This window comes from Labrus mixtus, chromosome 17, assembly GCF_963584025.1.
Source record: "Labrus mixtus chromosome 17, fLabMix1.1, whole genome shotgun sequence".
NCBI lineage: Eukaryota > Metazoa > Chordata > Actinopteri > Labriformes > Labridae > Labrus > Labrus mixtus.
The window spans coordinates 14,178,984-14,204,689 of NC_083628.1; the positions used below are offsets into that span (position 1 = coordinate 14,178,984).

Here is a 25,706-nt window from a genome sequence, read left to right on the forward strand (position 1 = left end):
GCGGGTCTAAGCAAGTGACAGCACACAGAAAACTTTGATAGCTGCCAGCTAACTTTACTCCATCGTCTGTTGGGAATGTTACTTTCTTGAGGTAGCGCGCAGCAGAAGTCCTCGAAAAGTAAGCCTAGTTTCCCCGCACCACAATTAATTCATAATGCAATCTTTTGAAAATGACTTCTATTATATATTATGACCGTGGTTAGCCAGCTGCTAGCCAATGTTGTTTTAGCTAACGTCAAGCTAACAGCTTCAGTTGAGACATTTAAGTCATCCGCTTGAAATAAACATCAGTAAATTACTTTGAAACAAGCTCATAAAGTAACTTCTTCTTTACTAACGTATACCAGACAGGAAGTGTGAAGATTAGCTTCGTTAGCGTCAGAAGATGCTGACGAATCTAATCTATGTTCCTCTTTTCGTAGTTTACCTTCTTTTTCCTAAACCCTAAATACTTCACTTAAACCATTGCTCTGTTTCCAAATACCAGGGAGGCCTTCTGACTCTTCTTTTGCAGGATGGATGGTCATGAAGAAGAAGACGATGGAGCTTTGTGCAAATGGCCAAGTGTAAGTTAGTAAGACCAAGTTCTCCTGTTACAATTGTGACATTTGAAATAGTGACATAACATGAGTGACACATTAATGTGAATAGTGAGACTTTAATGGGCAGTTCAATGATTAAAGTATTACTGTTCCTGTCTGTCACTACAAGTCAAGATCACACATGTACATTTTACTGCACTACAGTTTTAATCACTAGTTACTTTTAGCTCACAAGCACATGAACATTTATTTAAAATAAGTCGATTAACAAGGATCAAAATAGCCTTTCCACCACTTCGTACTGTCACTTGTATTAAAGGAACTGTGTTAACCTATGTTATATTTTTAGGTGCTGAACCAATACAGCAAAAGTGAATTCACGATGCGGTTGCAGAAGTTTGTTGAGGAGAGGATGCAGACCACCATGGTATGAAAATACGACTGAGTTCCAGCCTATGCTTTCTATAAGCAACGAGATCACAGACATGAATTTGCTGCTGCGAGACTGAGGGGTTTAAAATCTACTTTGTTGTTATATGGGATGGTTTAAATAGTTTGGAGTGTTTTGATCATTTGGGTTTCTTTCTTACCCAAATTAATAATCCCAAGTATTGTCTTATTTACTCCTGATTTATGTGATTCAGATTAGAGGAGAATTGAATTAAGTAGATGATGGTTCATACAGCTCTGTCAAACTAAAAGAAGTTAAAGACTCAAATCTTAATGTGTTTTTTATACTTTAACTATAATACTTAACACTGTATTTTTCCCTGATTTGGCAACCATGCCTGTATGAACACGTGTCCCACATGTGCATCTTGTTCCATGTCTTAAGGCCATAAGAAATCTTATTTACATGCAGTTTGTATGAGAGTCGTAATTCATAAAAACACAATACTATGCTCTTTTGTTCAAAATAACAATAAATAAATAAAACCAACAGTGGGCTTCTCTTCTATTCGATTTGCGCCTTCCATTGTTGGAAAAATCTGAACTAAGTGGTAGCTTGTTATTGTAGGTACTCTGTTACTTTGGGTTCTATAGTGTAAACACACTAAATACTCAAAGCCTACTCAGAATCACTACGTGGTAATTAACTGGAACACAGCTTTGGATTTTGAAGGATTAAGTCACTAAAAGAGCAGCTTAGTTGCTCTATGTTGTGGCCAACTACACTGTATGTTTTCTGGTGATGATCTTTGTCTGTCTTCTAGCTCACAGGTGCTCTCATTGGAGCGGCAGTTGCGGTCTCACTCATTGGGATCGTGGTTCTCTTCCTTTACCGGAGGTTTAAGCTTGCTCGTGAGTCATCCAATCTCTTAAAGCTTCATACTTATTCTGGTGCTATACTACATGTCAGACTTGTTTTGGTCTACAATACTATATGCCTACATTTACTTTTTAGTTTTTGTTGGAAAGTGGTCCTAAATTTTCTTATATGCGTTTGCTTTGTATTTTCTTACAAGGAGAACAACAGCCTGGCGTTCCGCAGTATCGCTTCAGAAAACGAGATAAAGTGCTCTTCTATGGAAGGAAGATAATGCGAAAGGTTTCTTTTGTTTTCACTTCTGACAAACCCTCATTCACAAATATGTATAGTCAAATCAAAATCTTGAATACATTTCTTTTTTTTAAGGTCCAGACACTCTCCTCCATTCCTCCTCCCTCCTCACCCTCAGTATCAAAGCAACCGCAGCGCATTCGCAAAAGAACCAAAGTTCTAAGCATAGCTCGCAAGTATGCTTCATGAAAACTTTTTTTATTCTTTATATACAAGTGGAAACAACTCATCTGATAAGCTTGGTCCTTGTAATGTAGATTGAATCAAGGATGTTTTTTTCAATGTTTTTTTTTTTTTTTTTTATCATTTCCAAAAGAATTCTGAGGATCCGTAAAGATCCTCCCACACTGCAGCCAAAGGAACCCCCTCCCTCTCTGCTGGAGGCCGACCTAACAGAGTTTGACGTGCAGAGTTCAAACCTGCCGTCTGAGGTCCTCTACATGCTGAAGAATGTCAGGTAGACAAATATACCACTTCTAGTATGGATTTAACATCTTTTAACAATTGTTTTTTTTAAAATTGTGTGCATCTTGTCGTAGGGTCTTGGGTCATTTTGAGAAGCCCCTCTTCCTCGAGCTGTGTCGACACATGGTGTTTATCGAGCTGCAGGAGGGTGAAGGTCTTTTCAGACCAGGAGACGATGATGATAGCATCTATGTAGTCCAGGATGGAAGGCTAGAACTCTGCATCCAGGAGAACGTATGTGGATAACACGTCGCATAAATATATGGTCGTAGAGTTTATTTTCAATACATGATTACAGAACAGGACAAGTCATTAGTATGATGACTCTCAATGGTAACCCAAGTCAAATATCTCAAGAGCAGCAGGAGAAAAGGTTTGCTTTACTCCATGTTACGAGTCCTTCAGTGTTCTACCTCAACCTTTATGTGCATAACACATGAACAAATACAAACAGAAGAAGTAATAATACACCACAGTACTGTGTATATAAGAATAAAAGATGGCTGCCCTGTCCACATTTGTTTGTGTTTTCCTGTTGCTGGCTTTTGTCAATATGTACATTACCTGTGGCTGTAGCATGTAGTCCACAAAGACACGTTTTAAAGGTGCAAAATCCTTGTCTTCAAACCAAATTTTGGATGTTGTAATTTGAGGTTTTCTGTTTTTTTTTTCTAGGATGGTACAGAACCAATTGTAAAGGATGTGCACCCAGGCGACAGTGTGCACAGCCTGCTCAGTATTCTGGACATCATCACTGTGAGCTTATTTCCTCCATCTGCACGTCAGATTTACTTCTCTGCTTCCGTCCTTGTTTGACTTCTGATTTGTTTCTTTCCCAGTGCACTCTCCTCTCAGTTGTTCACATTTCAAGTTGCACTTCCCTTGATTAGAAGCCAACCTTTTTGTACTTTCTATTCAGCTCAATTTATTTGTCCATTATCCTGATATTCTTGTGTACCAAGTCATTTGGATGATTTGTCCAGCTGCATGCTGTTTTGTTCATCAATTTAGAGGAACACTTTTTTTTATATTGGAGCCGAATCTTTCAGAGGTCCCGTGATGGACAGAAATAAGTGTTTGATTTTCTACATCTAGAATTGGCATTCAAAAATGAGAAAAAATTTAATAGTTATTTTTCAGACACTTGTTTTGTAAATGTTTTGTCTGGAATAAATTGAACTCAACATAAAAATGTTTTCAGAGAAATCAAGAAAATCAAGCTCTGAAAACAAACGTTTTAAGGTTGCATCATACTAAGTATGTGTTTTTACAATATATGGTACAAAAAATTTAATTACAAAAATGTTATGGAAATATCGAGAGGGAACAGAAGATATCTCTGTAGGTAGCCTTCGATATTTGAGCTTCTGTTTTAACTGCTTAACTTTTCTTTTCTTATTTTATTCAAAAATTCAATTAAAATGAATTATTATAGGCATTCTCCTATTTTATCTATTTATTTATTTAAACATATTTTCAGAGTTAATCATCTCTGTGATTGTTAATGCTTTTTTTTGTGATTTTTAAATTTTCTATTCTAATGTTTCTCCTTTTGTCTTGATGCTTCTGATGTCTTGTGTGAAGCACTTTGAATTGCCTTGTTGCTGAAATGTGCTGTATAAATAAACGTGCCTTGCCTTGGCTGAGGTGTACAGTTAACAACTTAAAAACTACACCTTAATATAAATTATTGTCTATTTGCAAATTACTTACTCAGTAGACATGTGGGTGGCTGAGTCTTAGATGATTATGTGGTTTAAGTGACTGTCCTCTCTGTCTTTGCTTAATATCTCTATTATGACTGTTTTTCCTCTGTCAGGGTTATCCAGCTCCATACAAGACCGTCTCAGCACGGGCTGCAACTCACTCCACCATCTTACGTTTACCTGCATCAGCCTTTGAGTCCGTGTTTAAGAAATACCCAGAAACCCTTGTTCGCGTCATTCAGGTAACAGATTGTCTATCAATAAATGTGCACTATCATGTGTTTGTTTTCTGTAATGCATCGTTATAATTTTGAAACGTAATAATTTCTATCTAATTTGGGTGTAACTACATCTGCTGTCGAAAATGTTCTGCTCTGTTTCGCTCACTGTTTGATTTTGTGTGTGTGTTGCAGATAATCATGGTGCGCCTCCAAAGAGTCACCTTGTTAGCGTTACATAACTATCTGGGCCTCACAACTGAACTCTTCAATCCGGTAGGAGGGAAATTAATTAGTGCTCACACATTATTGTGCGTACATACACACAGTCATGCAGAGAGCTTGGTTATGAATTTGTACATAAACAACCATCAGAAGGACACATACACAAGGTCACACACATGCAAGCTAATTTCACACAACATTAAACACAGTATCATGACTCCGTTCTTCAGAACTCTCATTATAAATGAACAAAAATGATCACAACCCTTCCACTCATTAAAGAGGGGCAGTTGACTTTAGCCCTGGTCAGCATATGACTTAATGATGACAAAAATACTCCTTAAATTAGCTGTTTGTAGAGGGAATATGTAGAAAGACGTTCACTTGGCCAATTGTTGAAGGATTTAGAAATTAGCTTACAGATTATTTAGTCAAACTGATTCTAATAAATGGGAAAATAAATATTGATATAATATCTATAAGAATGTGACTACTAAATAGTCTTACAAAAATCCAATCTTTACACAGTCAGTATTTTTCCCGACTGACACTGGACACTTAACATGTTTCTAGCCCACAATCCAATGAGGTCCTTAACGTCTTAATTTTCTTATGCTTCAAATCTATAGTGACTAAAAACGTTAGTGTTACTTTAAATTTGGTTTGAGTCCCGACTGACTTAAAAAAAAAAGTACATTGTTGACTGATTTGTTTTTATTGCCTGATTGACAGGAGAGTCAGGCGGTGCCCTTGTCCAACGTAAACAGCATGGTAGCAGAGGCAAATTCTGGGAAGACCACCCGTCGTTTGCACTTTCAGGATGAGTTACCTGCTGGAACCACAGAGAGCCCCACAGAGACAGGTCACACACACACACACACACACACACACACACACACACACACCTTACTCCAAACATACACTACACACATAATGTTTCATCATGTTGTTTTGAGAGTGATCCAATGCTGACACATCACATTGCAATAAACAGATGGTGGAAAGGACAGCCCTTCAAACAGCCACAGGAAGCTGCGATCCACATCGATGCTCACCGACTGCGCAGGTGGGTCACTGCTTGGAACCTAAATGAGCTCCAAAATGGCATTTGTCTGTATTCATTTCCTGCAAAGACTTATCACAGTTACTGATCCAGAGCAAGGATGCAGACATCCATATAGACTTACCAAAACTCATTTTCCTCCCCCCTTGTCCTGATTTGCAGGTAATGACCTGAACATGGCGTGTGAGCGAGCTCGAGTCACGATAGAAGAGACTCCACCCAGTCCTGTCATAACTCCCAAAGTAAGAACTCCCGGCCTTGTCCCCCCCTTTTTTCCATTGAGTTGTCTGTATAGAACACAGTATACCAGCATGCATTGCAGCTAGGGCTTCTGCTTGTCTTGCCTTCCTCACTTGTCTTGCCTTCCTCACTTGTCCCTGTCTGATGTCTGCCTTTGCAGTCGAGTCTGAAGAAGAGTGTGACAATGCAGCACACTCCGTCTGAAGTGTTTCACTACACAGACAGTGGGGGGCACTCTGATGCCATCCACCTCAGTAAGAGCAGCACAATCTTCCAGGCCGCCAAGAAGGACCTGCTGGGAATCATCCAGCTGCAGGTGAGAGGCTGAAACAAAAAAATAATCATATACTTGTTTTTTATAGCACATGTTTTATGGGAAAATGTTGATAATTGTTTTTGTTTTTTTTACAACAGGTAGGATACATTAGAAGAGCTCATTGATATGAATAAGCATATATTGTCAATATATATCTTTTTTTTCTTTTTCTTTTTCTTCTAGGACCCCGGTCTACTTGAGGGCAGAGTGACTCTCCATCAAGTAAAAGCTGGTTCTGTGGTGGCTCGTCAAGGAGACCAGGTAAGACTGACAGCTTACATGCTGGGTACAGAGGCACCGCATGGTTTACTGGAAGTGCGTTTCATCTTTATATGTTGAGCTTTCTCTTTGGTGTCCTTCATCAGTGAGAACACTTTGATTGCATTCTTTTCAGCTCATAATTCAAAATAGAGTCCGTCAAAACTAGTTGTGTGTGAGTGCAGCCCCGAATCGCCACCTTTTCTATTCAACTATCTGTGTTTCATCTAACAGCAACAATTAGTTGAAAACACTACTTTGAACACAGTGACCCTCAGCCAATCACATTCATCACAAAAGCCTCAACTGAAGTGAACTGAAACACACAAATACAGCAAATACAATTTAATCCCTTTAAGCTCAAGGCACTTTGTTTGGTCAAACTGCACATGTTTTTTTTACCACTCACAATGTCATGCAGGAACTTTGTGAAATCTCTAAACCCTTTTTAAGCTACATTGTAACTGCTGTTAATTATCTTTTATTGTCTCCATATAATTTTACTGCATTACAATTCTCTATCAATATCAAGCCCTTGTTCACAGTTGTTTGATCTTAATGCAATATTAGAAAAGTTCAATCTAATTAGTTAGTGAAATATTGAATATTAAAGCAGTGTTTCTGAAAAAAAGATTTCATAGTAGTGCAAACACTTTTTGGCTTATGAAGATAAACAGGGCTTCATATTTTGACTACATTGTTTATAATAACACAATGAACTTTTGTGATAATTGGTTAAAAATGCAGATCTATATGTCCTATTTGCAAATCTCTACTATATGTTGCCATTCACCTTCTTACTGAGAAATGTGTTCTTTTCACTCTGGTTTTTTTATTTTTAGGAGGTGAGCATCCAGTTTGTCATTTCTGGCCTCCTCCATGTTTACCAGCGGATGATCGACCGTGAAGAAGAGACACGTCTGTTCGTGACACACCCAGGAGAGCTTGTCGGTCAGCTCGCTGTCCTGACCGGAGAGCCGCTCATATTCACTGTTCGAGCCCAGCGAGACTGCAGCTTCCTCTCCATTTCCAAGACCCACTTCTATGAGTCAGTCACATGAACACATCACTATACAACCAAACATTGGGAAAATTGTGCCCATGATATGCCGTCTTCTTTGCTGCCTCACAGTGAGCAAAACTGTGTGTGGCAGATACAGGAGCTAGAATTTACCTGTAGCTTCTAGTTCATCTGAACTGTTTATGATGTTTTTACCTCCAGCATAGTTACACATTACTGTTGTATTATAATTAAGAGTAAGGTATGATAATTCAAATTCCAAGAAAACATGCATACAGGCACATTTCATGGCTTTGAATTGGTTAAACCTCCCTGTATTTTAAATTTGTACAAACAAACTTTTACCTTCCTTTTTTAATGATTTTGGTCTCCTCCTCAGGATAATGCGAGTGGAGCCAAAGGTTGTGCTGAATGTGGCTCATACTGTGGTGAGGAGGATGTCATCTTTTGTCAGACAGATAGACTTCGCTCTTGACTGGATGGCTGTGGAAGCCGGTAGAGCAGTGTACAGGTATACTTCTCTTAACTTTTTATGTGTTGAAAAAACATCCTCGTCCTCTGAAATGGCTAAACTCATGTTAACAGTTAATTCATCCTCGGATCACCATCTTGTTTACTTATTTGCAGTGAATTTAAGTTTTCTGTTTGACTTCCAGGCAAGGAGAGAAATCAGACAGTACTTTCATAGTGCTGAGTGGCCGACTGCGCTCTGTCATCCTGAAGGATGACGGAAAGAAGGAGCTGATAGGAGAGTACGGACGTGGGGACCTGATTGGAGTGGTAAGGGCCGAGATGGTGAGAGGGACGACGGATGGTAGATGGTAGGCGAAAAACTATGAATATCTACGATGTGTGCACCATGCTAAGATTTTCTTTCACTTCTAGTATCCTCATAAATATTAATGACTTTATATCAGAATAAGTAATTCTGAGCCAAACTTTCATATTAACTATGCTTGAGTAAAATAGTTTGTTTCATTCACAACAGTTCATCATCACATTCATAGAATCGTCACTGTCAGTAAGAGCTGTTAAGAAAACACATACTGCCAGGATGCTCCTCCAATGCATGACCGTGAGGCTAATATCACTGCCAGTAAATAATAAGTCAACCAATTACATCTTATGAATATTTAGTGGGGTAACTCAACACTAGCTTCAAGCATTTTTTTTGTTTAGATTAACAAGATAACACTTAATCTTTAGTTATTTATTTAGACTTATTAGTTGACTGTATTTGTATCTTAATGGGGAAAAAACAACAAGCTTGCCCTCAGACAATTAAACCTCTGAATTAAACCTCGTAGTTTGAATATTATTTTTAATCATTTGTATAAAATGAAATCATGGAAAAATAAACAAACAGTTTTTTAAATTAAGGCCAAGCCGCATCCTCTGGTGTTGAAAAATGCTGAGGAGTAAAATGCCGCAGATCCTCCATAGACCACTTGAGGCTGACTCCATCTACAGCCATGTTAAGCAGAAATAAACATGGGTACATCCTGGTCCAACACAACAGAGATTTAGCTCGTGTGTTTATTGGTTTACACTGTACTGGGCATTTTCATTATATCAAGGCTAAGAGTTATGCACAGTTGGGTGCGCCTCATCTGACTTTCAAGCTGACCCATTGTAGCTATTTTCCAGGAGACTAAAGGCCCGCCTCAGATCCACTTCTTTGCCTGTTTCTAGATTGACCTAAGATGAGTTTGATAGAGCCTCCATATGGCGATTGTGATTGTTAGGCTTCAAAACTTTGCTTTAGAAACCGAGTGGGTGATGTCACTGATACTAATTCAATGTTTTTTTAAGTCTAAGACATAGGCTTAAGTTTGCATCAGCTTTACTGTTCAGTCAGCCAAATAAAGGGTGGATGAACATGTTGCAATTGTTTCTCTTTTTTTGTTTTGTCTGAGGAGGAAGATATATATATATTTTTTTTCTACCTTTTTAAATATTCAGATTACACTTACCAAGAATACAAAACGTGTGTACATATTTTCCAGAGTTGTCTGCTTTAAGTGTAAATGAAACAGAAAATGTTGCCAGCACTATTTGTCATTTTTTAATTTAATAAACTACATATAGCCTAGTCACTTTGTCACACTTGAACCACTTTCCCATTGGCTGGTGCTGCTCATCTCTGCTGAGATGCTTCTAATAATACCTGGGTTGATGGATGCTATGGTTACTGTAACCTGCGGGAGGGAAGCGGTGGTTGCAGCTTCTGTCATGGAGGGAATAAGATTGTAATTGTTGAGTTTCTGAGACAAATTTAGCACAGCTGTGTTGACGTCAACTCAGGATCACGAGATGGAGAGATATTGTTTATGGTTCTTTATATCAAGTTAATTAGAACTTCACCAGGAAACATACAAGGCTCAACCATCAGGGACATACCTGTATCTCATATCCCTTAAAGTAATTGTATATTGAAGCAAAATGAAGTATTGGGGTTTCTCCGTTTCTTGTTATTAAACTTGTTAATGTATTTCCTGGCAGAGTAAACTCAGCATGTGTCCTGTGTTTCCCTGCAGGTGGAGGCCCTCACCCATCAGAACAGAGCCACCACAGTGCATGCTGTACGAGACTCCGAGCTGGCGAAGTTACCAGAGGGAGCACTCAGCTCCATCAAGAGGAAATTCCCTCAGGTTCTCTCAATTAATGATACATTTTCTGTAGAGTGGGCATATGTGTAAGGGATTTCCAAAGGTCATCTATAAAAATGATCTAGCCCCTTACATTGAGCCTTTGAATAATCTCCTGGTGGTTTGTGCTTCTCAGGTTGTCACCAGGTTGATCCACTTATTAGGACAGAAGATCCTCCGGCAGGTGAACGGTCCTCTTACAGGTATCTTCATCTACATACGCAAACGCTATCTCCCACGGTTACTTAGGGTTATTCAGCTAGTTTGATTAAAGTCAATTTACTGTTAAGTTGGAGCCTTATTAATATTTATGCATTTTCCTAGCTCGCAGTTTGGCACTCCACACCCCAGGCAGCAAGTGGGATGCAGGAAACCAAGCGTCCAACCTCTCCACTGTGGCAGTCCTGCCTGTATCAGAAGATGTTCCTCTCACTGCCTTCACCCTGGAGCTGCAGCATGCTCTTATTGCAATAGGTATGATAAAAGAAACAGATCAAATTGAATTAAAGTGTGTGTTTCACTACCATCCTCCAAAGATAGGCCGAGTTCAATGCCAAATACACTTCAGGTTTTATATGGTCTTTGTAAACTTATTTCCTTCTTAGACACATTCTATTTTATGATCTCTAGCAAAGGACCATATTCCTGTTTGATAAGTACTGTAAACCAGATATATTCACTCAATCCCAGTTCACAACCTTGGTCCTACCCCTAGTTTTAGAGCGTCCTGACATAGGTAATGGCATGTTAGCATGATTCTTTTCAGTGAGGTCGGCTTATTTCTCTGCTCTGGTAGATATGGTTCATGTTACACTGCCTCAGTTTTCAAAACATTCTGGAAATTATCATTCTGTCTGGTTCTGCGTAAAACAACACTCCACTTAGAGAGCCTCCCCCCAAAAAGGGGGTGGGATCAAGTGTGAAGGCTTGGTGGAAGACTTTGGATGTAGCCATTGATTTTAACTGGTGTGATCTTCCTCCAACAGGTCCCACTCTTCTGCTGACCAGTGATGTCATCAAACAGCGGCTTGGAGCTGCAGCACTAGACAAGTGTGTTTTAGTTGTAGACTGAAAGATCATAAATTTGTTGCGCTTACATTTCATATTCATTTTTTCTTTGGGCTTCCAATTTCTCTAACATTTATTAAATTCAGTTCAAGTGTGCTGTCTTGGCACAGCAGAAAAAATGGATCTACTGTGTGCTGCCAGCAAGGCAGTGCAGCCTGTCATTAATGGACTCCTTTCCTCTTCAGTGTGCATGAGTACCGTCTGTCCAGCTGGCTGGGCCAACAGGAAGACATCCATCGCATTGTTCTTTACCAGACTGACTACACGCTGACCCCTTGGACACAGCGATGCATCCGTCAGGCTGATTGCATCATCATTGTGGGACTCGGAGAGCAGGACCCTGCTGTTGGGGAGGTAAGGTGTAAGTGGTGGAGAACTGAGAGACAGGACTCAAAAGCAAATATTGCCAAGGGTTTCTCAATCCAGTTTTTGTTTGATTGGCGGAGTTTGATTCACTGATAATATGTATTTTCAAGAAAAAAATGAAAGATGCATATTTTAATTTTATAAAGTCCTAGGTGACTTCTACAGATTGCTTGTTTGTGTCCAACACAAAATAAAACAGATTTAAAAGAAAGAAAGCTGCCATACCTCACATTAGGGATGCAAGGTCAGCCAATGTTTTGTGCCTTCATTTAATATATGTTTTAAAAACAACTAAAATAACTTCCTTAGTTTTTTGTGTGTGCAAAATGTACTGGCATCAAGTTGGAAAGTCAACATTGGAATATTGTATATATCCTGAAAAGTATAAATGGCCACATTACAAAACTCTTGCCTGTTCATATTCAAGCATTAACTGAGCTAAATTAGCGTTCATTCAGACAATGTTTCTTTCCAATTTGCAAATGTAATGTCAAAATGTTTTTTTTTTCTTTTAGATAGCTCAGTTTTTTGGTCTCTCCCCCTGAGGGCAACGTCCAGTTCTATATCTGCTAAATTGCCCATTATGTTATGCTAATCCCTAATTGTGTCTTTCTGTAGTTAAAGTGAATGGCTAAATAGCCCACTTAGTGCTGGGAGTCTTTGGGTGTCTCATGATTTGATATCGATTCTTGGGGTCAGGATTCGATTCAGAATCGATTTTCAAAGTCTATTTTTGAATTAGTTCATACTTCAGGATCTACTCCAGTCATCTGTGAGATTGGCTGAATTTCTATTTGGCATTCTACTGAGTAAGAGCTAGATGTAGCACTTAGCAGGGAGTGACTGATAAGCCCAAAAAAATTGGGAAGTTAGGAATGGATTTTTAATCTTAGAAGAGAAGAATCTCGACATTTACATAAATCTCTAAGCCCACTATTTCTTTACTGTTTGTATTTCATCAAAGGGGGGTCAGGATTTATTAGACAGCTATTCTTACATGTACAAGCTAAGTGACATCACTTAATTTTAGTGACCAAAACAGATGTTCACTCTAATTAAAGCCATTGTAAACAGAATAACTTGTTGCATGTGTTTCAGTGTTGCGTTTGTTGAGACTGTAGTTTATATGGAGTCAGTCCAACAAACATCGTCCTCATGTAGTTAACAGTGTCCATGTTTATGGCTGCACTTTGATTGATTGATGTGCTATAGTTTCACAGTGGAGGACAAAAATACTCTAAAATTATGCTTTGGAGATTGAATCTGATCAGCCTTTGTTGTTTTTTCTCTCCAAAGTTATCCCTCCAGTTATTGTTAACTGAGCTCTTATTCAATCTTCTCTCTATTAATAACCCAATATCTTGATATGAACTGATTTGATATAAAGGTCAGTGCTGATCATTGTACTGTTATACAAAGAGGTTTAACCTACTTACCAGTCAACATTTTGTATTTGGACCTTGGGCGTAAGGGAGAAATAAGCAATGGGTGAATAGATGTTGTGAAAGAAAGGTCGACTGGAAGAGGAAAAAGGTGCATGTCCAGCTGATGAAGGAAAGGTAATTGCCTTCAAAAGGGAAAAATGGGCCCAGAGAAGTGAGGAATGTAACCCCGTTTAACAGGAGATGGTGGGAGAAATGGATCAATATTTGCTCAGGCCCAGAATGAGTCATAGCTCTGGGTTGATTTTATCTTTCAGGGCAAACATAAATGAAGCCTCTCACCTTGTGCACACTCTAAACCACAAAAGGCAGAGAGCCTTTTGACTGGGTGGCGCATCTGACCTTCCACTCAGACTATTTAACCCCCCATTTCTAATCCCCACCTTCCTTTTCAAGAGAGTCCTATAGTTAAACTGCCTCAGCTGGAATGCTCATCTCACTTTCTGCCATTCTCAAAGATAAATGATTTGTCCCTGTTCATCCAAATCTTTATTTGTCCCTAAAACAATATTTTGATTATTGGAATCACAAGCCTGCACAGGTTCAGTTACTGTGCTCATGTAAACCTGAATAGTTTGCAGTATTTATTTTGAGCTATCACTCAAAATTCTGTACAAGCACTACACCAGTGCCTATCTGATGAAAGTGTGGAGTATAACATTTTCTGAGACATCTACTCTTGATGTCTCCCCTCTAGCTGGAGCGTATGTTAGAAGGAAGTGCAGTGCGGGCCCAGAAGCAGCTGGTGCTGTTGCACAGAGAAGACGGCCCCCCACCCAAAGGAACTGTTGACTGGTTGAACATGCGGAGCTGGATCTCTAGACACCTCCACCTCTCGTGTCCCCGAAGAGTCTTCTCCAAGAGGAGCCTGCCCAAACTGGTAAGAGTGGAAAATATGGTCAATGTTTTTTATTCTCTCTCTTATTTCTCATCTGCACATCAAAGCGGTTTCCCTTTCCCTCTGCTGGCTGTTACTTTCCCAAAAGTTTGGATTTTCTTAAAAAAAAAAAAAAAAAGATCTTTCTTACTCATCAGGATTTTTTTCCCTTTTACTCAGGTCTTCATCATCTTGCCATCTAACTCCTCGTTCCTTGTTTAAGAGTCATTTTCCTGTTTTTCAGTTGGAGTTATATCAGCGTGTGTTCGAGAAGCCAGCAGACCGACACTCAGACTTCTCACGTCTGGCTCGAGTCCTCACAGGAAATGTTATTGCTCTTATCCTGGGAGGGGGAGGGGCAAGGTAACTGTCTGCCGTCTCCTCCATTGAGACTTAGAGTTCACATCAGAATATACTTTAATCCAGTACATTAACTGGAATATTGAATATAGCTTTAACGTTTGATGTTCTTCTGTCCTATCCTTTATTTCTCCACCCTCTTGTCCAGGGGCTGTTCCCAGGTGGGGATACTGCGAGCTTTGTGCGAGGCCGGCATCCCAGTGGACCTCATTGGTGGCGTCTCAATCGGTTCCCTGATGGGGGCCCTTTATGCAGAAGATCGTAGCCACAGTCGAATGAGGATGAGAGCCAAAGAATGGGCAATGGTGAGAGCCAAAGAAACACAAGTGTTGTTCTAAATCCGAATTTTACAGTAAGAGTCAATGATGTTTTATTTGTGAGCATTGTTTTTCATGTAGACAGGAAACGCATGTAGAAAGAGAGATGACAATCAAAGTTCTGTGGATGGATTTAAAACTGATCAATTCTGCATCACAAGGTCAATATGAGGAAAACTCCTCACTTATTTTTTGGCAGTCCATGTTGAATAAAATTCATGTATAAAGTTGATGTATCTTGACCTTGATCAAACAAACAAACAAAGGCAGCATGTTATGTAACATCTGCTGACCAGAGAGCCTTGAGAGATGACCTACCAATGTGTTTCCTCCCTGAATGGTGCATTTATGTGTCGAAGATGTTTAACACACACGTTGTTGTTTGAGGAGGTTAATTTAGCAGATAAACATTATTCTGTTGAATAAAAGTGAAGCTGTGTACAACAGCACATGCTCACTCTGATGAAGTGAGGAATGTCCTTGTGAAGGTGATTCTTTCCAACTGTATTAAAATGTAGAATTTTTAATTCTGGATTCTACTTTTCATATAGTTAACCCCACTGTACTTATTAAGCATCAGAAGTGGGGTGCTGGTGGTGCAGTGGTGCAGTGATTAGTGCGCGCACCCCATGTACGGAGGCTATAGTCCTCGAAGCAAGCGGCCCAGGTTGGATTCAACCTGTGGCTCCATTCCCGCATGTCATTCCCCACTCTCTCTCCCTCCCTGATTTCCAACTCTATCCAATCAACTTCAATCAATCAACTTTTATTTGTATAGCGTCAACTCATAACAAATGTTATCTCGAGACACTTTACAAGAAGCAGGTAAAATACCTTACTCTTTGTCTGTTAACATTACAAAAGAGCAGGTAAAAGACCTTACTCATTGTTATGTTACAAAAAGCAGGTAAAAGACCTTACTTATTGTTATGTTACAAAAAGCAGGTAAAAGACCTTACTTATTGCTATGTTACAAAGATCCGGCCTATCCATCATGAGCACTTTAGCAAAGCAGCAAAAGTTACAGTGGTAAGAAAAAACTGCCTTATTAAAAGGCAGAAATCTTCGGCCGGATCCCCGGCTCATGACGAAACAGTCTTCACAGGCCTAGACTGCGCCGGGCTTGGAAAGGGATAGGGGGAGAGATGGGATAAGATGCAGGAAGAGGGATAGAGAGCAAGGGGGTGGGGGGAGGTAGACCGTCCATCAGCAATCCGGTGGGGAGGGGAGAGGGTGTGGGGGGGTTGTTCTGGCAGGCCACCAACCCACGATCCGGTGGGGAGGGGGTAGTGGTGGGGTGGGGGTTGTTCTGGCAAGCCGTCAACCGACGATCTTGAGGAGCCTAGGAGAGCTCAAGAGCTCCCAGGAAAGTAGGTGGTTAGTGACTGAGATTTATAGATAGATACATGCAGTAATATGATGTACTGTATATGCAGAGAGAGAGAGAGAGAGAGAGGAGCTCAGGGTGCCAGTTCCCCCGGTAGTCTAAGCCTATAGCAGCATAACTAAGAGCTGGTCTACACCAGCACCAGCCCTAACTATAAGATTTATCAAAAAGGAAAGTTTTAAGTCTATTCTTAAAAATACAGACTCCATTGTCATGTCTCTCAAAAAAAGGCAGAAAATGCCCATAAAAAATCTTTAAAATAAAAGAAAATAATAATCTGAAGTAATGGGATGGCATATTAACACTATGAACAGAACTTATTTCAGTTTTAAGATGGAATCCGTCCTTATGTTTTTTTATACTGAGACTATCCATGACGGCTAATTTGAGACACCTGCTCGCTGTCCAGATCAGCTGGCATATTATGTACTACCATTTGCCTTCCTGCAGTATATCCAGCCCCTCGTTTTCTGGCTCTGTCCTTGGTTCTGAAAGTTTTATTTACAAGCAGCTGGCTGGGATGCTGTTCATCCGTATTGAACATATATTAAATAACAGCAGTTGTGATGAAAAATGTGTTCTTCCCAAATCAGGGAAGCTGTCTAAATATGGATGCTTTTCATGCAGAGTAAATTTAAGATGATTAAATTACTTAGAAAAGTCTGTGAACACACCAGGGGGAAGAGAAAACTAGTGACTTTCATGTACCGCACCATCACATATATAAATACAAATCAAGCTGAAGTTTTAGATGAAATTTAACTCTCAACTCAACTTCAAGGGATTACATTTACTTTGTTTTTGAGGAAAGAAATCATCCAGAGGTGTCGAGTGAAGAAACATTAAACCTTTCTTTTCTTTTGGCTCCCCTTCCAGGAAATGACATCGGTGTTCAAGAAGGTTCTGGATTTGACGTACCCGGTCACCTCCATGTTTTCAGGAGCTTCCTTTAACTCGAGCATCAGCAATGTCTTCAAGAGCAAACAGATTGAGGTAAGTGAGATGAGGTTTCATCTGCACTAAAGAAAGGAGTATGAAAAGTCACTATTTTCAGTAGGTTAACATCTAAAATTATCCTTTGATGCTGCAGGACTATGTGAGCTTTATTTTGATCTGTTTCCATGTAACCTTTTTGTGTATGCAGGACCTTTGGATCCCGTATTTCAATATTACAACTGACATCACTGCCTCGGCCATGAGGGTACACACTGATGGTAGGTACAGTCAGAGTCAGAAATACTTTATTCATCCCCGAGGTGAATTTTCCAGGGTTGCAGTTCCTATTATACTGAACATAAGCTTGAAGAAATGTAGGAAACATGAATTGAAACGAGAAATATCTAATAAATGTGCATGTATATAACAACGAGTATAACACAATTTAAAGAGAGAAAAGAGAACAAAATAATTATCAGTTAGTACAAATGAGCATCCAGTGTAAGAAAGTATATAAAATATGTGCAGATATGTGCATACAGTGCACATACCGTATCTGCACATTTTATGACCACACTGTTATAAAATAAGAAATAAAGATAAAAATGCTGAGAAAAAGGGTCTGTATGGTGATATAAAGATCACATATTATTGTCCTTTTCAACAAGTTTGAATAAATCTCAGAGCTCCTCAAAACATGTATTTGAAGTTTCTTGTTAAAAATCCACTCTGATCCTGTCTTTGATCATGTCTATAAACTCCTCTATTTCAGCCCTGCTCAGAACAGGCTGTTTACGTGTCTGTAGCTTTAAATGAAAGTGAGCTCTGTTAGGCCACGCCCCACTCTAGAAGGGTGTGTGGATTGGGCTTTTCTTGCACCATGCACGATCGTTTACGGTGAGAAGGCAGACTCAGAGGGCAGAACAAACATCTAGCGGTGGGGGTGTCACCAACCTGGGGGAGGGGTTATTTCCCTTTGTGATGTCACAAATGACAATCTCCAAACAGCCTGTTTGAGCACACATTTTCTGAAAAGTGGAGCAGGCAAAAGACTGAGAGGATGGACTTTTCTCATAATTGGGGGGTTTGTAGACAGGCTAGGGACACAAAATAATGTTAGAAAAACATGGTAAGGGGCATTTTGCATAATATGTGACATTTAGATATAAATGGCAAAACTGCATACATATGAATAAAATGCTAATTTTGTTAAAATGTATTTTGTTGTGATAATTACATTTCTGTTTGACAGCCACAACATACACATTTCCCCCATAAAACACAAACAAATGATGTGGGGTAAACTGAGCCTTGAATCACATTTATTGATAGGTTTGATTCTGTTGTTTCAGGTTGGTTGCTCTAAATAAAATACTTGTTGATTAAATGGCATGATACTGAAGAATTGCCTTTTTGCTGTTTGAGGTTCCCTGTGGCGTTATGTCCGAGCCAGCATGTCTCTCTCTGGGTACCTGCCTCCTCTCTGTGACCCCAAAGACGGACACCTGCTGATGGATGGAGGCTATATCAACAACCTGCCAGGTAACTCAGCCTTTGACTTTACTTCTTTACTTCTGTAAGATTATTTCACAAAGTTTAACTCTTCTTCTCCTGTCCCACCTTTCTTCCTGTTTCTGCCTCTTCTCTTCTCAGCTGATGTAGCGCGCTCCATGGGGGCCAAAGTGGTGATAGCTATCGACGTGGGCAGCCGGGATGAAACCAACCTCACTAATTATGGGGACTCACTCTCTGGCTGGTGGCTGCTATGGAAACGCCTCAACCCCCTGGCTGAGAAAGTCAAGGTAATGGATTGATTAAAAGCAAAACAAAACACAACAGTGGATGTGTGAGGATATTTTTGGAGATGTGTTTTTTAGTGATGCATGTGTTCATTTCTCATTGCACTTGTGGTCTTAGGTGTTAAACATGGCAGAGATTCAGACTCGGCTGGCTTACGTGTGCTGTGTGAGGCAGCTGGAGTCTGTGAAGAACAGCGACTACTGTGAATACATCCGACCTCCAATCGACAGATACAGGACACTGGAGTTTGGCAAGTTTGATGAGATTGCTGTAAGTTTTCAAACATGTTTTTACCCTATCATCATGGTTGTAGTTTCCTCTAAAGTTCTTCTGAATGACTCAGTTTTCTATAACATGGAGCATAACATTCAAACGTGATGGTTTGTGTTTGGATACCGTAGGAGGTGGGATACCAGCATGGAAAGACTGTGTTTGACGTCTGGATTCGCAGTGGAGTGGTGGAGAAAATGTTGAAAGACAGACACCAGGAGGAGTTCCACAACACCCAAAGCAAGAACGATGTAAGGATGGAGGGAGGGGAACATGTATAGGAACACTTTAGAACAAATGATAAGAAATCAATCAAGGAGAGTTGAATACAGAACCATGAAGGAGTAGGAGCGTTGCAATATAACTGATCTCAGTAACGGCTCTGCTCTTCATTTTGACACATTTGTGCAATAACAGGCGATTTATGTCGTCCTGATCTATTTTAATCAAGAGTTACGGTAAGTAAGTAGCATGTCACATTTCAACATGTTAGCAAATGTAAATTCAATTGAGTCTGGTCTGTCATCTTTCATCTTGTACTTCTCCATGTACTGTTTGAAGTGTATCAAAAATATCCACATTTTAATAGAACACGTGTTTATTTTATTGGTTCCATTTTCTCTTTTCCTTATTGTTTCTACAATATATCACCATTAAATGTGTCAGCTACATTTAGACTCCAGGAGCCTCGCGTGGAAGCCCTCTGGCTACATTCCTGTTAAAGTAATATCATTAAAACTATTTATCAGGCTGCGCTTGAAGTGCAGAGGAGCTTATTTATCAAATAGCACATTTGTCCCCACAGCAATGTCAAAGAAAAACGACAGATAGAGGGAGGGGAGAACAGGATTAAGACAGATGAGATATTTACCACCAACTGAGAATCAACATGAGCAGGTTGAAGGGAAAGAACCGAGTTGATACAAAAGAGAAGTTGTGACGATCAGTACAGAGCAACAAACTCACTAATTAACATGAACAATGCTGAAGCGCAAAAAAACAATGGAGCTACACTCATTGTCTAAGAAACTATAAATATGTCCAATTTTCTATTTTAGAACAGTAACTATCCCACACAGTAACTAACCTATCAGCAGGTTTCACTGGAGGAGGCAACTCTAAGGATAAACAACAAATCTCTTCCAGTGACAGTAAATACAGTAGAGTGCTCAGTGGTGCCACAAAGAATGCAGAACAAAGAAAAAGACCAAACTGGTGACAGAGATTTCAAAACAAAGTGTGGAATTTGAATGGTTAAAGGACATAGATTAGTTTTTTTAGTTCCATCACGGAGGAGTGAAAAAAGCAAGAATTAGAGTTTACATTTTAGATTTCCCAGTGTCCCTTTCTACTGTTTCCGGTTCAGTTTTACATTGTGTGGAAACAGCTGCCATTATGGAAATGTTGTGTGAACAGATTTTGTGTCTCTTTATCCCCCTGCATGAAAAATCAGGACGTGCATTTTTTTAATGTTTTCACCAGCGTATGATGAAGGCAGGAATACATGACAGCTTTCTGACAGACGAGGTGTTTACAGTAAGCAGCTGGTGTAGCTAAAGCGCGATACATTAGTTAGCATACACCGACAGATTGAAACAGACTGGGTAAAGACTGATTCTATTTCTGTGATTTCATTGAGTGTGTACATGTATTTAAGTGTATGTGTGTGTGTGTGTTTCAGGTGGTGACTTGCCCCAATGCTTCCTTTACTGACCTGGCAGAAATTGTGTCCCGCATAGAGCCTGTAAAACCCGCTGTGGTGGATGGTAAAGCAACACTCACATGATGTGCACACTTGTGCACATGTGTCTCTGATAACAGACAAGGCTGTTACTTTTTTAAATCAATGTTTGTGTTTCCAGTGTTCGCTCTTACTTGTTTCTGAGTTGTTTTCATTTTCCCGTCATTCTGTGTTATCACATGGATCTGTTTAACACAGAGGAGAAATGGATTTCTGAAATCGTATTCCAGAGATCGTATTCGGATCTTACAGTTTCTAAGATGCTGATGAAAAGTAAACATACTGGTAGAAAACTTGGTTTATGAAAAGATAAAATTTTCCAATAGAAAATGATTCCCTTTAGAAACCGTTTTTAGTGAAGCTGTGTTGAACAACCACTGATGTCTCTCAGAGTTATCTGCCTTCTTATTCTTCCTCTTCTTTCTATTTATAACCTCTTTTCATCAAACTGCCCGGTTTGACTCCTCACACTGTTGCACATTTTTGCTTCTCTGACTCATTCACCTGAACACCCACTTTCTTTTATCACCTCACACCACATGTTCCAACTTGTTCACCCACAATGTGCTTCTTTGCTTTCCTGTCCTCCACCCGTCCCCTCCATCAGAAGAGTCAGACTACCACACTGATTATGAGGAGGAGGCACTGGAGAGCGCTCTGTCTGACATGGAGGTATACAATCAATGCTACGGAGAGCACACTGAAGGGGAGGAGACTGCTGACACGGTGCGAAACACTGGTGATAATGGTTAAAAAACGATGAGGTCTCTCTGATAAGTACAGCACTTAAATCACTTGTGGGAAGTCAAAAGTCTCTGGTTGGCTATTGTTCAACGAGAGATCAGGGGTTCATCTTGGAATCAGGCCAATAAATGTGTTAGAACTTATAATGATACCGTAAATTAGAGTCTCAAATAAATTACAAGAAAATGCAGGGGCCATCTAATCAAACTAAATGATATGTTTAAGCTGTAAGAGCTAAGGCTGGACAATGTTTCAAGGTCAGAAATCAAGTCAAGTTTTTAAGAATGTTGTCCGTATCAGAGATTAAAAAAAAAAAACAACTTAAGTGACCAAAAAAAAACAACCTTGCAGACAGTGACTGAAAATATGCACCAAAGTTGAGTGACACTACTTTAGAGAGTGTGTGTCTGATTAACATCAAAAGCTGTGTTAGTCTGTTTAAACTGGAGTTTATTCAAAGAAGATTCTCCAACTAAATCCATCAGCTGATAAAGCACATCTGTTACAAGTTCTTCAGACACCGAGTGGAGTAAAGAGATAATTAGAATGGATTGGTGGTGTCCAGCTCAGGCCATTACAGAAAGGATTAGAGGAAAGCCTTTTTTAACTGGATGCTTTAAAGCCTGTTATTTCAGTGAGGAGGAATACAAGCCGCTCCAATCGGGTTTGAGATTGTTAAAGGATGGAGGTTTTACATTCATGACACCATTTTTATTCAATACTCATTTTGAATTTCTTTATTTTTCTTCAGACCTAAATAAAATGAAGTGCTCTGTCTTCACTGACACGTTACCTTGATCTGATTCTCAGGATGAAGAGTTGGACGATAGACATGCACACCACATTGCCTCGCCCAACAGCAGCCACCCTCTGTCTTCCACCATCTCTGCCGGTCCACTTCACATGCCGTCAAACCAAGAAGTCCATTCCAGAGAGTCCATTAAGTGAAGAGCGGCCGGATGAACTCTGCTCACACAGGTTATCTCTATTTAACCTGTCCGTCTCACATTTCACCCTCCGGTCCGTCCCACATGACTCTAAACCTGTCCCCTGACCCTGACACTGTCAGCACGACAGATTAGCATTTTGCCCTCTGTAACCTGGCCTCGTTAGCTGTGTTTGATGTAACAACAGACAGTCTTTAAAAAAAACTCCATACAGGGAGCTGGTATGAAATGTATTCATCTGTAAGTCCTATGCATTCCTATTATGTAACAGAATCTGCAATCATTTCTCATATTGAGATAGCCAAAATCACTTCATGTAGCTTTTATAGAAATCACAACAGTCCAAAGACAGATAGAAGGTAGAAGGGGTGAGGACATATTATTTCCATGAAATATTCAATCCATGCATAAAGGTAACAATGTATGAATCTTTGTGAATTATAAGAAGACAGGATTTTAGTGGTAGGAATAGATTTGAGAGAGTTCTAGAGTTGAGTTTTTTCACACTTGACATCTATCAGTCATCAAGTCACGCAGATTCCTGCCCAACGTCCATCACAATTAGAGCGATAGAAAAAGAAACAAATATGTTTGCAGTTTTCTTTTTAAATGTGGCTGATGAATCTACCACACTAAAGAGTCCAAGGTCAAAAGGTCAAGGTCAAATCCCTCTGTATTTTAAAAGGGGAACAACTTTCACTGAAGAATCTCCAGAACACTGTAAAAAAAATAGATCCAGTGCTGACTGTTTATTGAGATTTTCTCTGATTATCTGCGACAGTTCTTCATGAGAGACACAGCTCAACGTTTAAAAAGTTGTTTTTGTCTGAGAATGCTCTGTTTTTTTTGGGATCCTGCATTAATCCAGGGAGTTTGTGCCAAATAAACCCACCCCTATCCGCATGTCTTAATAACACTAGAGGCAAGTAAGACAAATACTCTCACTTTGTCAGACACAGATGTGGAGAGCAGTCTAGTCCAATGGAACAGCTTTGCCAGTATACAGAGCAAAATGTTTTTGGAGGCAGGGTTAGAAATATGTAAATTAAACAAGATGATTATTACTGACGTCAGAGTGAAATGCAGTACTGTACTGCGCTACTGCAGTACTGTTTGTCTTACTTTTTACATTTACACGTTGGGTAGCAGAGTTGGAGACATCGCTCAACAACCACTTACTCACTATGACCTTAATGCTGACACATAACTTTCAGCTATAACCTCTCTGAGTGATAATAAACAGACTTAAAGGTAAAGCATTTGTACCAGAGTGCATTAGAATGTAAACATGTACATTATTAAGTGGACAGTGTTTACCTACGGTGTTAAGTACAAAAAAAATCTCCAAATAAATATTCAGTTGAAACAGTTGTGTTAGGATCGATAGAAAAAGGAAAACTCTGAGCCTACTTTTAAAGGTTTTAAACACTGTCTTCACAAAGACTCCTACCAATACGTGCTTTCCAAACAAACTCATTTAAACTATGAGGCTGTGGCTGCCAGCTCCGTTTTGTTGTACCCAGTGTGCCATGCTGGGACATAGAGGGGGAGTAATGATAGCAATCCACTTCAAAGCACAGGCTTCCCTCTCAGCTGGCCAGTCAGTCCCCCCCCATCTGTTTCTGCCTTGAATCTGTCAGACTCAGAGTGAGCAGCAGACAGTGAGGATCTGTTTGCTGAACTCTGAAGCTCTACTTGTCTCAGTACAGTTCATGCACAGGAGCCAGTTTTCACAGGAACATGCTGTAACAAGTTATTTGGCTGACAAGTTAAGATGTGATTGAGCGCCTTAGTGGGATCAAATTTTGACTTTTGAAACAGAAGAAGAATCTGCTTTACACATATATATTTGTTAAAGAAGTAAGTTATGCTGGCCTTTATTTAACTAATTCATCTATACCACCTAAGCACTAGAAAGTTTGAAAAAAAGTCAAATCAGCTCGACAATCATTCCAGATAAGCAACACAATGCACCGTTACACTCCAGATCAACTTAAAGCCTCCTTTAACACGCCTGTGTATAAAACAAGAGTTCACATGATCTCTCAAATATGTCAACTAAAGGCACAACTTACAGTTGTTCTCATGATTTAAAATGTGATTATTGTAAATGTTATTTTTAATCAACAAATTGAGTCTCTTGGTCTACTTAATGTAATGAACTGTTGCTTTTTCCTGGAATCACTTCACAGTAAAAAAAAAAAAAAAAAAAAAAACCTCCAAAGATTTTTTGTTTACTGTGAAGTGATTCCAGGAAAAAGCAACAGACCCTCACAATCGAGAAGCTAACCTTCAATTCATTTTTGCAGGTTGGGTGCCTTAAACAACTAGATGAGTTGATTAACAATTACGTTTTCGTTGGCTGGCTTTTTGTTTCAGCGCTTATTTACTGAACACGTAGCATCACTAACATTTTCCACAAGTATCGACCAAGCCAACAAAGTTCATTATCGCTTAATGCCTCTCAGCGCTGCAGTTTTGTGTTTCTTTCTGCCTGACACAAATGTTAAAATACTAAAATCTGTGAACCAATTTATAAGTCAGGCTGTGAGCAGTAACTTTTTTTTATAACTATTCTCTTCCCACTTTGATTTTGCACCATGTGAAGCCTCCCTGTATGAGCTGTGATCATAGCTCCTACTGGTGCTACAGTGCCTGCAGCCTTACATATGACAGTGGGAGGGACCCTGTGAGAAACACCATTGGGTTCCCATATGGTGTCGGTTAAACAGAATCTGGATGCAGAGTATGAGATGGCAGAAGTAGAAAAAGTTTGCAGTTTACCGATGAGGTAATGCTTTTTGCACTGTATTTTATTTTTCTTTCCTTTTTTTTTGGTTCTTTTGGGTTGTTTCCAGAAAGCGAGCACAATGAATTGATGTCTGGCAGAAGAAATGTTTCAGCTCTTTATTAAATGGGACATTGTAATGGATGAGGGGCTTATGTAATGTGTGGAACTGCGCCAGAGTTAATGTAACCAAGCCTTAGATGACGAGATGGAAAAACAACAACCACTTGTGCCCTGATTTTGACGTACATTTTGATGATTCAAAAAACATTTATGAATTAAGTTTACCTATAAGCCTGTACTGTATGGTGTTTATTACTTGTTTATATATTTATGTTATTTGATAATGATGTGTTTTAAGTAATCAATCCTTACTAATAAACCACTTTTTGTTGTTGTA

At 39.5% G+C, this 25,706-nt stretch overlaps 1 protein-coding gene across 2 annotated transcripts; it reads left to right on the forward strand.

Annotated features, from left to right (window-relative positions):
• On the forward strand, positions 1-25,706 carry pnpla7a (patatin-like phospholipase domain containing 7a). 2 transcript variants are annotated; one of them, XM_061062102.1, is made up of 36 exons: positions 1-118; positions 488-566; positions 892-969; positions 1,757-1,844; positions 2,009-2,091; positions 2,179-2,279; positions 2,420-2,560; positions 2,643-2,802; positions 3,244-3,324; positions 4,388-4,516; positions 4,688-4,768; positions 5,450-5,579; positions 5,712-5,783; positions 5,943-6,022; positions 6,181-6,336; positions 6,520-6,597; positions 7,437-7,642; positions 7,995-8,126; positions 8,272-8,395; positions 10,153-10,266; positions 10,400-10,466; positions 10,588-10,737; positions 11,250-11,313; positions 11,517-11,685; positions 13,837-14,019; positions 14,261-14,379; positions 14,525-14,681; positions 16,957-17,073; positions 17,225-17,294; positions 18,442-18,558; positions 18,670-18,818; positions 18,934-19,086; positions 19,218-19,337; positions 20,768-20,852; positions 21,435-21,553; positions 22,382-25,706. In XM_061062102.1, the coding sequence occupies exons 2-36, from the start codon at positions 516-518 to the stop codon at positions 22,517-22,519; spliced, it is 4,062 nt and encodes a 1,353-aa protein (XP_060918085.1). In that variant the 5' UTR covers positions 1-118; positions 488-515; the 3' UTR covers positions 22,520-25,706. The 2 variants fall into 2 exon arrangements, with proteins under 2 accessions (XP_060918085.1, XP_060918087.1); XM_061062104.1 differs by lacking the exon at positions 21,435-21,553 and having other exon boundaries at positions 22,382-22,514.